This window comes from Pyxicephalus adspersus, chromosome 4 (assembly GCF_032062135.1).
Source record: "Pyxicephalus adspersus chromosome 4, UCB_Pads_2.0, whole genome shotgun sequence".
Taxonomy (NCBI): Eukaryota; Metazoa; Chordata; class Amphibia; order Anura; family Pyxicephalidae; genus Pyxicephalus; species Pyxicephalus adspersus.
The window spans coordinates 30,129,730-30,142,386 of record NC_092861.1 but is presented as its reverse complement, the minus strand read 5'-3'; the positions used below and the strand labels follow the sequence as shown (position 1 = coordinate 30,142,386).

Genomic DNA, 12,657 nt, shown 5'->3' with positions numbered 1-12,657 from the left:
TTCTCTTGCCGAATGTCAGATATTCTGCATAATAATTACACCAGCGCCAGCTCATGTGCTATGCTATATGTAAGTTGTTTTCTGAATTCAGGAAAACAAATATTATTCATTTTATATTTATATGTTATTTGTTTTATTATATATAGTTTTTTATGTTTATTTATACAGTGGGGTAAAAATAACTGCTAGCTCCTATTGCAGATGACCATTCATTTTCCTGCTTGCTTCATTTCTTCCTTTTGTTGTTCATTGTTGAATTCTCTCAGCAGTTAAGACCTACAAATTGTTCATGTTTCACTTTTGCAAGAAGCAATCATGTACTTTGACCTTGTATTCTCCTTAGTTCTACAATACACCATAGATGTTACTCTTTTGCAGCCATTCTAAATAATTGTTTATAAAGTCTTTGAAGGTTGTCCGTAAAAGTAGTATTCTAGCCAGCACTGTAAGGGGGGGGGGAATTATTCCACTAGGCACCAAATTATTGGTCTTTTTTCCTCACCAATTTTAGAAGGGGTTCCCTGAGACCTGAAACGTGTTTAGGGGTTCCTCTATTGGGTGCCAAAATATACTATGCATACTTTGTCTCTCCAAAAGTTGGAAGACTGTCCAGTTTATGACTGCTAAGCATGGGATCATGCTCCCCAGCAAAGTATATAGGGATTATACATTGCAGTAGTAGTTGGCATTTCTGGTAGGTTTAATGACTGATCCTCCAGACTGTAAGCTCTTAAGAACAGGGTCCTCTCATCCTGTGTCTGTCTGTCATTTGCAACCCCTAGTTAATGTACAGCGCTGGGTAACATGTAGGCGCTCTAAAAAAACTGTTTATTAATAGCTCTTTGCAAATAGAAATGATGAAGGTATCATGCAAAAGGGAAAAACGGATGCATTATGAATTATTTTATTTTACAGCATCAGAACCTGTAAAAGTATTGCAACTGGTTGAAGTAGATTGCACTTTTCATATTGCTCTCATTTTCCTAATCAAATAATCATATCATTTATACAGGAGATGAATCATCTACTCACCATTTGGAGCTCGGCAGAGAAGAAGTCCAGGAATGCTGTTATTTAGTCATCCAGCCCTGAGAGAGGACAGATATAGAAGGTTACAGTGTCTCAGCAGTGGGGTTGTTAAATAAAAATAAGCTATACTTCATAACACCTAGACAAAATGACAATGACCAAGGTAAGGCACTGGAATGCATTCACCATAGAGATGAGTTACACAAACCTTTTGCAAGCTTAATGGCTTATTCTGCATTTCCTACCATATAGGGCGAGTTTGATCTTTAGGCGTGGGTTACCAGTTCAAACCTCAGTTTCAGAATGATCAGGCTTCTTACGGTTCGACTTTCATTTTCACTACGCCCAAAGTAAATGAATGATCTGCATGCAACAGATATCAGTGGAAAGCTGGGCACTAACAGTGTAGGAGGCAATTAAACCTAAAGCTAAACTTAAGGCAAATAGTTAGGCACAAAGTTTAAAGACATATATGGGAGTGGTTTTAGCTTGGCAGATATTTTGATTTTTAGTTAATTCAGTACCGAAATTTACACAACACAACCAAGGCGGTGACTGCATTTTATCTCTGTAGGTAAACAATACCCACATCTCATAATACATAATACCTGGTCATCTCCAACCCCAGCTTGTGATTTGACAGTGAAGGAGCAGCAATATACTGATCAGGTCATCCAACTGCTCTACTATCAACCATCATATTATTACAGTGTGCTATGCAAGAGAAAAAAAAGAGAGAAGTATAAGCCTTTGAAATGAACACCTCCCTTAAGAAGAGTGAGTGTCGCCACCGGGTCTGAGGATGATAGAATGTGAATGCTAGCCCTGTCTGTTCTGTGGGAATATGTAGCTGACCAGTCAATCAGTAGCTATAATGACCGCTTCTACATAAATCATGCTTACAGATATACACATCATTCTAGGTATGGTCACAGATGCACATCAAAGCAATTTTTGGTCTCATGCAGACCTCTTGCTTTTTCTGTTGGGCCTCTAGTATATTAAACTTCCACTAAATGAGGTCTCAGAAGTTCTCCATTGGCAAAGACTATTTGTGCTTATGCAATCTTCAAAATCAATATTTCAGGAAATTTTGTAAGATAAAATGCTACAATTATAATTGTAATTACAATATTGCCTTTGGAATTAGTAGATGTTAAACAAGCCTTAGGTAGTAATTCAAAAAGCAGGCACTGTTCTGGTAATATATGTGAATGAGGTCTTTTTCGCTTTGCCAACATTCCCACAGAAGTAGAGATGCCAGAACATCATATATTCCTCTTAAGTCCTTACTGTAAAAGAATACAAAAAAATAAAACGGAGGTTTGTTTTCAAACTTTTTCTCCCCATTTAGAGATAAGAAGCCTGGTATGGATCTGGTCCAGGATTTAAAACATTTGCTAGCAAATAGCAAATGACTTTAAAGAAATCCATTCCAGGTTTGCTGGGTCACTCAGTTTCACTGGTGAAAGTGTATTCTCTCCTGCCTTGGTGAGCTTTCATAAATCAGGCCCTGTATGTTCAAAGCAATATTAAAAAGGTTTGATAGATTTATAGTGAGAGTCATAGAAAATGGTGCTGTATTTTAAATAAAACTTACTTTAAAAGTAATAGAAATAAACAATAAATTTGATATTGGACGTCTAATAAATGATGGCTGCACTGGAAGGGGAATGATGGGCATCTTGAATATTGGCTTCTCATGGACATTCCTCCCTGGGAGAATAGTCAATGTTTACAGAGAATTGACTTGCTTCTATAGTCTGCACTAGGGAGGTAATGATGTTACCAGATGGAGAAAGACGTGGGCAGAGAAGCCAGGAACTCCAAGATCCACCTCTCATCCTCTTTGCATATCCCTGCCAAGGTGACAAAGGGAAGCAAGGAAAAGGGGAGCAGCTCTGGAGTATGCATTGGCATAAAGGTGCAGTGCATGGGGTATAGGGGGTACAGTGACTGTGCTGTTAGGGGGTTTAAAAGTAGTGGTATTGAGTGACAGGGTGATGCCAGTGTGCAGAGTGTTGGGGTATTACCTTCAAAATCTTTCTACTTGTAGGCCTGAAGGGAGGCTTCTATGGACTATACACCACCTAATATGGTGCAGGCTGTAAAAGGACACAACCTTCTAATTTGTCCTCTCACGAGTCCACACCACCTTCCTACCTTCCAGATTCTACTGCAGCTTACATAGACATGACATAGACAGGTGTTCTCCAGATAGGTGGCCCACATCACCAGCCCCTCTGCATGACCTCTGCTGCTATGATCTGCCATCTGGTAGCTCCCTGCAGAGGCACCATTAATCCACCACACCGGCAACGCCTCACAAACATCTTTTACCTACACTTCCCTTCTCAATACCATGCACCAAACTTTCTTAGCACCCTGGGTTTCCAGGGGAAGGAGGGGGTCATACTACTTCCTTCTGTCCTTGTAAGTCCATACTTCAACTACACTTTACAATGAAAATGATAGCCGGTGATATCTCAATGTGTATTCAACATCTATTACAACTATTTCAAATCCAACATCACCAAAAGGTAACTGGCAAACTGAAGAGCCAGATTGCTGCTCAACACAGAAAGCAATGGTCTGGGTCTTCAACCAATTACACTACAAGCATTGAGTTGTGGTAAACTCTCCATTGTGATGCAGAAAATAGTACAGTTAAAAGGTGCCTTTAGGTATCACCATTTATGCTCTGTGACTTTTTTTAATCCTCTTCCTATATTACAGTAATGTAATTTGTCCAGGGGATGCATTGGACATTATGCCGCAACACATTCAACTAAGCTGTACAGTTCTTCATACATTAAACTGCAGGAAAATGCAATCAGGACATTATGGTAGAAGACAGCACCCTGGAAGTTGGCTCTACAGCAAATACAAACTGCAATTTAGGTCTGCCTTGTCAGAGGGTATAATTAGAGTGTGGAAGAAAAGATGCATTTGCTTCTTCCTCACTGACAGCCAATTATGCAAGCTTACTTTTCCATACAAACCTCTAGTGTCCAGCCAACCGAACACCAGCATACAGCCACATTACATAGAACTGTGCCTTCTCCTTAATATTTCCATCCACCCACAGTCATGGCAGGACCTTCCCTGGCAAATACCTAGCCTTAGAATTTGGAACAATAAATGACCTGTTGGCCCGGGACAAAACTGTGTAGTTTGTATAGACGTTTAAATGTTAAATGCTTACAATGCCAACTTTCTGAAAGTATACCCTGAACCTACTCTGAAATAATGCAACTGACTGTTAGTCTCATGAGATTTGGAGTAAGATTTGGTCACAACTGAACTGCTTACAGCACCTCTTGCTGGAGGGAAAACTATACCTGAGGACCTGTAAGGCAACCACCTCCCTGCTTTTTAATCAGTTTCTTTCTGTGGATTTGTGCTTCTTCTCTTTTTCTGCTTCTTGATCACCACCCCACCAAGTTATGGAAAGGTGGACTACATTGAGCCTAAAGACAAAAAGCTGCCTAGTCATTTCCCCTCCACATTTTTGGGCATGGTTGCACGTTTCCATTTCTCTCTAAATCATATCAAATCATTTTTTGGGGGGATACAGTAAGGAGGAACTAGATTAGATTTCCATTACTTTCCCACTGGGAAGATTCACATTCTATATTTCATTAAGACCACCATCACTGGTACTAATAAACATCTTGGTGGGCCACATGGTGCTGTACAGCCCCTTATAAAAAAAACACACTATGTGTAGTGCTTGGAAATGGCTAATTTAACTGATCTACAGTAAACTGACCCTAGCTTATATTAAACATGGAAATGTCATACATTTACAGAACATGCCTGACCTATTTCCCACAATGGCACACCTTGCTTTACCCATTTTCTGGCCTGCTACAAGCTAACTACAAAACTAATGCCAAGATGAAATGTAACGTGGGTCATATGCAAATATTATGTGTCTTTCAATTATAATAACCTTTCAAAATAGTAATAATGCTCAAGAGATAGCTTAATTAAAACCCTTACATTTCAAATTTCTTTCCAATACTTTTTATAAGGGGTATATTGCCAACAATGAACTTGTTGTGGGGAAAAAATTAATTTCATGGTGACCAGACTGGCTGCACATACAATGAAAAAAAATACCTGGGGCTTCCAGATGAGGGGGCAATGATTTCTCCCCCCTCCCTTTCACACAGCACTGGTGTTTACATATGGTCGGAATGACCCTCTCCCCACCCCATGTAAAAACACCAACCTTACTGGGCAAAGCACATATTCAATTTAAGGGCTCATGAAGGGGATTCACTCCCTCACACTCTCCTGCCTTCCGCACCTCTACCTCAGTTTACCAATATAAAAAGAATACATCCTATGTCTGGGTATGTTAAGTCCCCCTATACACATAGCAGTCTAGGAGTGGATTAAGCACAAATCAGCCTTCCGATTAATTCCAAAATCCCCTTGAATTCCAGTTATGCATATTTTAACAAAACTGTAGCCAAAACTATTTTTTTTTTTAGGTGGGCATGACTCAATCCACTGCCAGGGAGAACTTTACCACCTCCCTTTGGCACAGCAATGGAAGCTGCTGCTTTTCAGCTTTCAATCACCATCCAAAGTGAATTTTCCATATAACTATAAAGTGGCCCTTGTCTAATATGCTGCTAAAATAGAGGGGAATACAGGAGGTCAATATCAAAACAGGTTTTTGTACCAACATAAGCTGCGTTTAAAATTAAATATAACATTTTAAACCAAAAATCTGAATTGATAAAAAAATGATTCAACTGCAAATTAATTTGTATTTCTAGCTACCCAGAACTAGTTAGTGTCACTGAACCGGACCTTAGAATCACACATCTTTGGAGGAACCCTGGGATTTCACAGAACCCTGGTTGAGAAACATTGGACTATATGATCAAATGCTGCATGATCAGAAACTGCCTTCACTGAAAGCTGTATGACCAGCAGATCCAGGGATAAAAGGTGGCCCAAATTTTACACCTATGCATTTTATGTACAGTGGATCTTGGCCTCCTGAGGTTCATTATTGGTGCTTTATTGTGAGGAGTGTCCTCACTGACCAATAGGGTCAACAGATAGGAAGATGCAGACCCTATTTATTGTACAGCGCTGCATAATAAGTTGGCGCTTTATAAATACTATTATTAATAATAAAAAGATAAAAACGAAGGCTGGGCCAAACCTGACTTTTACAGGTAAGGTAATCAGCTTTATCACCCATTTTGTTTTGGTTACCCCTAACATGAGGTTTTTACTGAAGTTAACCACTTTTTATGTTTTTGTCTAGTTTCTATTTATTGCAAAATAAAAACTTAACAAGGCAGATGAAAAGCATATACTCCACTGATATATGTGAATGCCTAGAAACACATCTGCTCTACTTTGGGCCCCCTACAAACAAGAGTTCATGTCATGCAGGCACTGGCACACACCCATGGTGTTGGGTGGTTATATTACATTGTACCTAAACCAAATATACTAGTAAACATATTGCTGCACTGTCAAAAAGTTAAACCACATGTTTTTTACAGCTGTTTCACACTTGCATTGTGGCAGAACAAAAATGCTTACTCAGTTTAACTGCAGCATTGTCACCTTTTTTTCCCATTTGCCCAAGTTGAATTACAAGCAACCATATCAACTCCAAATGCACAGGTACAGGTATAATTTACAAATGGCAGCAAAACAGAGAAGGTTTTTCCATGACTATAAAAAAAGAAACAAATAAATAAAAGATAGAACTAACTAAAAAAATGTCAAAATAATGCAAAGTAAAAAATTGTATACAAGTGTAGTAAATCAGTTTAAAACAAGTTATCATTAATCTCTGTATCCGTTGGCATTGTGAAGAAATTCATTCCATGTTTAAACGCCATCAGTAAGCAGAATCTGGCACTATAGAGGAGGAGCTGCATTCGACAAACACTCATCAGATGAACGGGAGAGTGATCAGCAGCTCCAGCCTGTGAGATGCCATCAAGCCCATTGGAAATGGAAAACCTTACAATAAAATCAACTAGAGATGCCAGGGATGGCTTGTTTTAAAGCTTGTTAGCTGCCTGTAAATGATATTTGAATATTTAATGGCCATAATCTGGGCACACGTATTAAGGGTCCAGATTACCAAAAAAAGTTCTCTTGACATTGAGATTCTAAGATTCGTTGTCCCATCATAGATAAGAAAATTAAAATATGACTGCTTGCCTTAAGCAATAACCATAAGTTTTCCTTTGACCCAGGTTTCAGATTCATACAGAAACAACCTCTACATAAGCCTAACAGAAATGACAGCTCCCACCAATTCCAGGAATTCTAGTTCCTATATTTTCACAGCAACTTCCTGACAAGAGGAGGACTTGATGGGGGATGTAGTTCTGCATCAATGTAACTTTCAAAAGCAGTTCATGATATACCCTGCAATGGTAGAACCATGGCACATTAGGGTCCATTAAGTGGAATCAGGTGAGTACTTTGCATAGAGATACTTTTATCCATGAGAGAATACCAAGAACAGGGTCATCCTTATTTTAAACATCTTCTGCACTGATAAATATTCTTCCATGACATTTACATAAACCAGCCTGTAATTTATGCCTATTGGCCTTTAAAAACAAAAATGTGCCAGTTCCTGCTGGCTTCAGGCTGTCATGTTTAATCAATCAGCCTAAATGAGTTTACCCCCTTCACACACAGCTTACAGCATGATTATCTTAGAGATGGGTGGGTAGTGTGAACCAAACAAGTGTAAGGCATAGCTGAGAGGTCTGATTTGTCACAGACCAATAATCAATCAAAGTACTGGAAGAGAGTGACATGTTGGAGATGAGGTTCCTGTGCTGGGAAATGCTGACTGGACTCGAGTATGATTCTTAAAAGATAAAACAGTCTATGTATTTGAAGATTGGCTTAAACATCCCTGCCTAAGGGTCTGTACAATCTAGAAATGTGTCGCCAGAAACAATCATTTATGATTGACTTGAGCAAAAATCTAGAGTTTGTACAGGAGTCTCCAACCACCATAAACAAGTCATTATGGGTCCGCAGTGTTGGGTTACTAATGATCGTCTGCTAACGACCACCAATGCAGCAGTAATTACAAATGTGTACTTAGCATTATACTGTGTAGGTGTCCCTTGTGCCACCAGAAAGCTCTGTTCCACCAAGCCATGGACTCCACAAGACCTCTGAAGGTGTCCTGCAGTATTTGGCACCACGGTTTTTACAGCAGATCTTTTAAATTCCACTCCATCCTCTGCCCTGTCTTCTTCCCATAGTGCATCCTGCTGCCATCTTTTTTCCAGGTAAATTATGCGCCCAGCCATCCACGTCATCAAAAAGAAAAAGTGGTCCAACTCTGATACTCACTTTTTTCATAGATGGGGTCAGCATGGGCACTCTGGGTGGTCTGAGCCTACACAGCTTTAAGTTATGACAACCTAATAGCCAGCATAATTGTTTTTAGCAATTTGTTTTAGAATAGCTCTCGAGTAGGTTCGGAAAGTCTCTTTTGGATTTGTAATGACAGTATGGGAAAAATAAAACAATGGAGTGTTTTACAATTTCAGATAAAAAAAACACATGGGCTCTGATTTGCAATTCAATAGCAAATGCATCCAGTAAAGAAATGTAGGATGCTCTGCCAGAAATTTTGGTGAGATTTCTAATCACTTCTTGGCAGCCAAAAGGATAGTAAGAAAGGTGAAATCACTCCAACGAGAACACAAGGGAACCTCTGTAACCTTTACATCCTGTCCTGTTGACAAGTGGTAATCGGGACAAAAAGAGAAAGAAAATCAATAGAGTCATAGGCAGCAATACTAAGATAGCAACAGAGCCTCTCTGTACCCAAAACAGCAAGAAAACCTTTTAATTTACTTCTAGCAGAATTTGGCTTTGTCTTATAAAACATGGTGAATCTGGAACTCCCCTTTAAGAACTTTAGTGACAGACAGAGTTTTTGGAATTCCCCTTTTACAATTTTGCTGATGCATATGAATCGCCCAATCCAGATATTTATCATCCCTACTAAACTTCCAGAAGGTGTCAGAAATCAGAAGCAGAAACCCCCATTAACAGGTGCAGATGCAGTCAGCACACAAATACTTCTTCCCACTCTTCTGATACTTTAGTGAATACTGGAAGGTTTAGACAGCTGTTGTGCACCATACCCAGGCCAATCACCTACAGATTAACCCTAACCTAGCTATATACCGGTATTTTAATTCTAGAATTGATCATACAGCTGATTTGGTCCTGAAAGGTTGTCAGTCTATCCAGGCAGCCTCTAGGTGGCACTTTACTACAAGGCTGTGCATGGAAATATTCACCATGTGTTTCATCTAATGAATGCATGCAGGCGTGGGGTCAGGTCCTCCCTGGAAGGCAGATTGTAGGGTGAAAGGCTGATCAGCATGGCACTGTCAGTTTCACGCCTCTGGGGAAACAAGAACCGATGCCACAATTGTGATTTATTCAGGTTGCCCAGTAATACACCTGGAGGGAAGGTGGATTCATGGATCTCCTTGTTCTCCTCTAATAGTCAGGACATCATATCCTTGCACATCTCTAGGTCACAGACCACCATGCTATATAGATCAATCTTAAGTTGCCTTAAAAAGCATTTCATTTACAAACAGAATAAAAACAAAAATAATGAAATAGTTATCTGTATGAGGTCTGCTGGTTTTTATATTTTGTACCTTGCTCAATGGCTTTGCAGGATCATTTTATCGTTTAAGCTGGCACCAACAAACCCTTCTAATGGTGCCTACAGACTTTAGAGAACATTCACCCAATCAAGCTGTCAATCAGATCAAGGAATGTTTGGACCGTTGGCCACCTTTATGACCTCAGCCAAGCCTCCACGGGTGAAAGACGATTGGCCAAAAGGTTATTTGTATGTGGCCGGCTGTCCTCAAATGTCTCGTCAGTTTAGGTCACTGGCTGAAAGCAAGCATGCAAATGTGCAATTCTGACCTCTTCTTTCTGCTAGAAAGTAAATATGTTCCAAAAACTCATTAAAATTTAATGACGATTCCATAACTGGAAAAGTGCCATGCTGTACCTGCTTACATTAACCTATCCAAAATTCACTTTATTAAAATACATCTACATCCAGAACTTTGTTTTGGAAAGATTAAGCACTGGTCAGAATGCCTGTCTTTTTGTTGCCCTTTAGGAAGATTCACTCTATATATCCTAAAAAAAATTCTAAAAGTTGTCACAAGAAGATGGTATAGTGACACCTGTGAGGGCATCTTCCTATCTTGGAAAGATTTTAATCCTACTTCCCGTTTTGTTTAGAAGACAGGAAGTGAGGGGAAAATTCTCCAATAATACATGGCCAAAAAATATATATAAATATTTTGACTTCACAGGTTGCAACAGCTAAACTTTTACTCAACATGTTTCACAATATTTTGAATTTGTCCTAGTGAAGCAGAGTATATTGATCTTTAAAGCTACAAATATATATATATATAGTATACCCATACACATATCATTTTTGCTCCTGTCCACATTGCACAGATCCTGAGCATCTTGCAGCCACCCCCACTAATATTGGTCCTGTAGCAAGCAATGCCTCCCCCACTCATTGCAGGCAGCAGTGCTGGATGTAGGTCTGTTCCTGAAGACCAGTGGAATGTCCCCTCCTCTCCAGGAGCAGACAATGCTGTCCTCTACATTAGCATACAGCTGACACTTGGCTCTTTTCACAGTGACTGTCCCACTGAGCTGCATGTGGTCCCTGGAGACAGTCTGACCCAGGAAGCAGGCTACATGGAACAAATGGGAACCCAAGCCCCCACTTAACCTCTTCCCTGCCAGGCAGCTGTCTGCTCATCCCATGGCACTGATTGGGTTAAACTTTAAATCCCCCATTCATACAAGCTCCAAGACCATATATAAAAAGTAATTTTATTACAAATCAGTAACTTTTTTTCCCTTTTACATTATATATTGAAATAACTACCAGGGCAGCAGAATGTTCTGAGTACATTCCCCATGCTTGCTCATCCTATCACCCACACAGATTATAAAGCACAACAGCAAATTCATTAGGGAAAAATGAAAGTAACCAAGGCAGACCAATCCTAGGGGATTTTCCATGAGCAGATCTGATCTGGTGGTATCTGTCCCTACCATAACCTGTAGCAGGCCATGCTGATACAGCCTGCACACTGACATTGAACAATAACCAGTAAAGCCATCCATGCCTATATGATCACAGCACATATCACCATCAAGCTTTCCTAACTTTCCCAAACTGCAATGCATGCTCATCTACTACAGATACAAGCAATCCATGACTTTCACACTCATTGTATCCTCTGCAGAACTTCACCAGAAAGCAGCAGCATGATTAGTGCAATGTGTCAGCTAGAAATAAAAATAAAATAAAACATGTTGATCCCCAGCAATGTCTTAGTGCACAGCAGTGTTTACATACCAATCAAAGACATAAGCAATGGAGACTGGTCAGACCAAGGAAAAAAAAAAGTCCTAATTTAGTCTAAAATGGAAAACAGTGAATTTTTTTATAAATAAACCAGTGCATGACCCTCCCCCTACTGTAGAGCATGCTGCAGGAAATTAGTGCATTGTGTCTGGATCAGAGCCTGGGAAATGCACAGAACCTGGGGAAGCAGATGAGCAGGGAAATGCAAGGGGGTGACCCTGATGTAGACACTTACCTGGATACAGGACACGACTGGCTCACTAGTCACAGCTCACTACTGGAGACACTCTTTGTTACCATACCCTGAAAACTTGAAAATGAGGCAGGCATGAGCAGCCGAGCGCAGAGCTCATCCAACAAGCAGTCACAGCTCAGGGCTGGCAGCTGCTAAACATTCCACACTACAATGGTGTGTGAGAGAAAGAGAAGCTGTTGAAGATACAGAGGAGCAGGCTGAGCCCAGCTTGTTTCTTCTGCCTGTTGCTTCATGACCCTCATATATAAATATTAATAAATATATATTGTAACCTCTCTCTATAAAGTCATATATTCATTTATAGACTGTATATTAAAAAAAAAATATATATATATATATACATACATACATATTGTATGTATGTATATATATATAAACTGTATGAAGTGGCATATTCACTTATAGCCTATATATATATATATATATATATTTATATATACATACATACATACACACACTAACATATATATATATACATATATACCTACACATATTGCAACCTCTATCTATGAAGTCATATATTCACTTATAGCCTGTACATAAAACAAAAAAAAACAAAAAAAAAAAAAATATATATATATATATATATATATACATACATATTGCAACCTCTCTCTATGTACTGAAGTCATATATAAATATACACACACACACACGGCCACCTAGGCGGTTGAGAATGAATGGGAGCGCAACGCCACGTATCCTGGGAAACTCTTGGGCGCTCCTTCTGCTCATGCCCGGGCATGTGCAGAAGGAGCCTTTTTGCTTCAAAGAGAAAAATTTGCCGATCTCATGCATGCGCAGTGAGATCGTCAAATTTTTTTTCATCTTACATCTCCCAATTTCACGCCTGGGTCGGGTGACGTAGGATGAAGAACCCAAAAAAGAAGACGAAGATGGCGGCGTC

General features: G+C 39.6%; 1 protein-coding gene across 1 annotated transcript in view; it reads right to left on the bottom strand.

Annotated features, from left to right (window-relative positions):
* Positions 1-11,864, bottom strand: part of TFDP2 (transcription factor Dp-2) — a 53,442-nt gene extending 41,578 nt beyond the window's left edge. The window contains exons 1-2 of the mRNA XM_072407663.1: positions 11,730-11,864; positions 1,033-1,088 (exon numbers count right to left, since the gene is read on the bottom strand). Coding sequence (XP_072263764.1) covers positions 1,033-1,035 — 3 coding nt within the window. The 5' untranslated portion in view covers positions 1,036-1,088; positions 11,730-11,864. The remainder of the gene's footprint in view (positions 1-1,032; positions 1,089-11,729) is intronic.
* Positions 11,865-12,657: the final 793 nt, after the last annotated feature.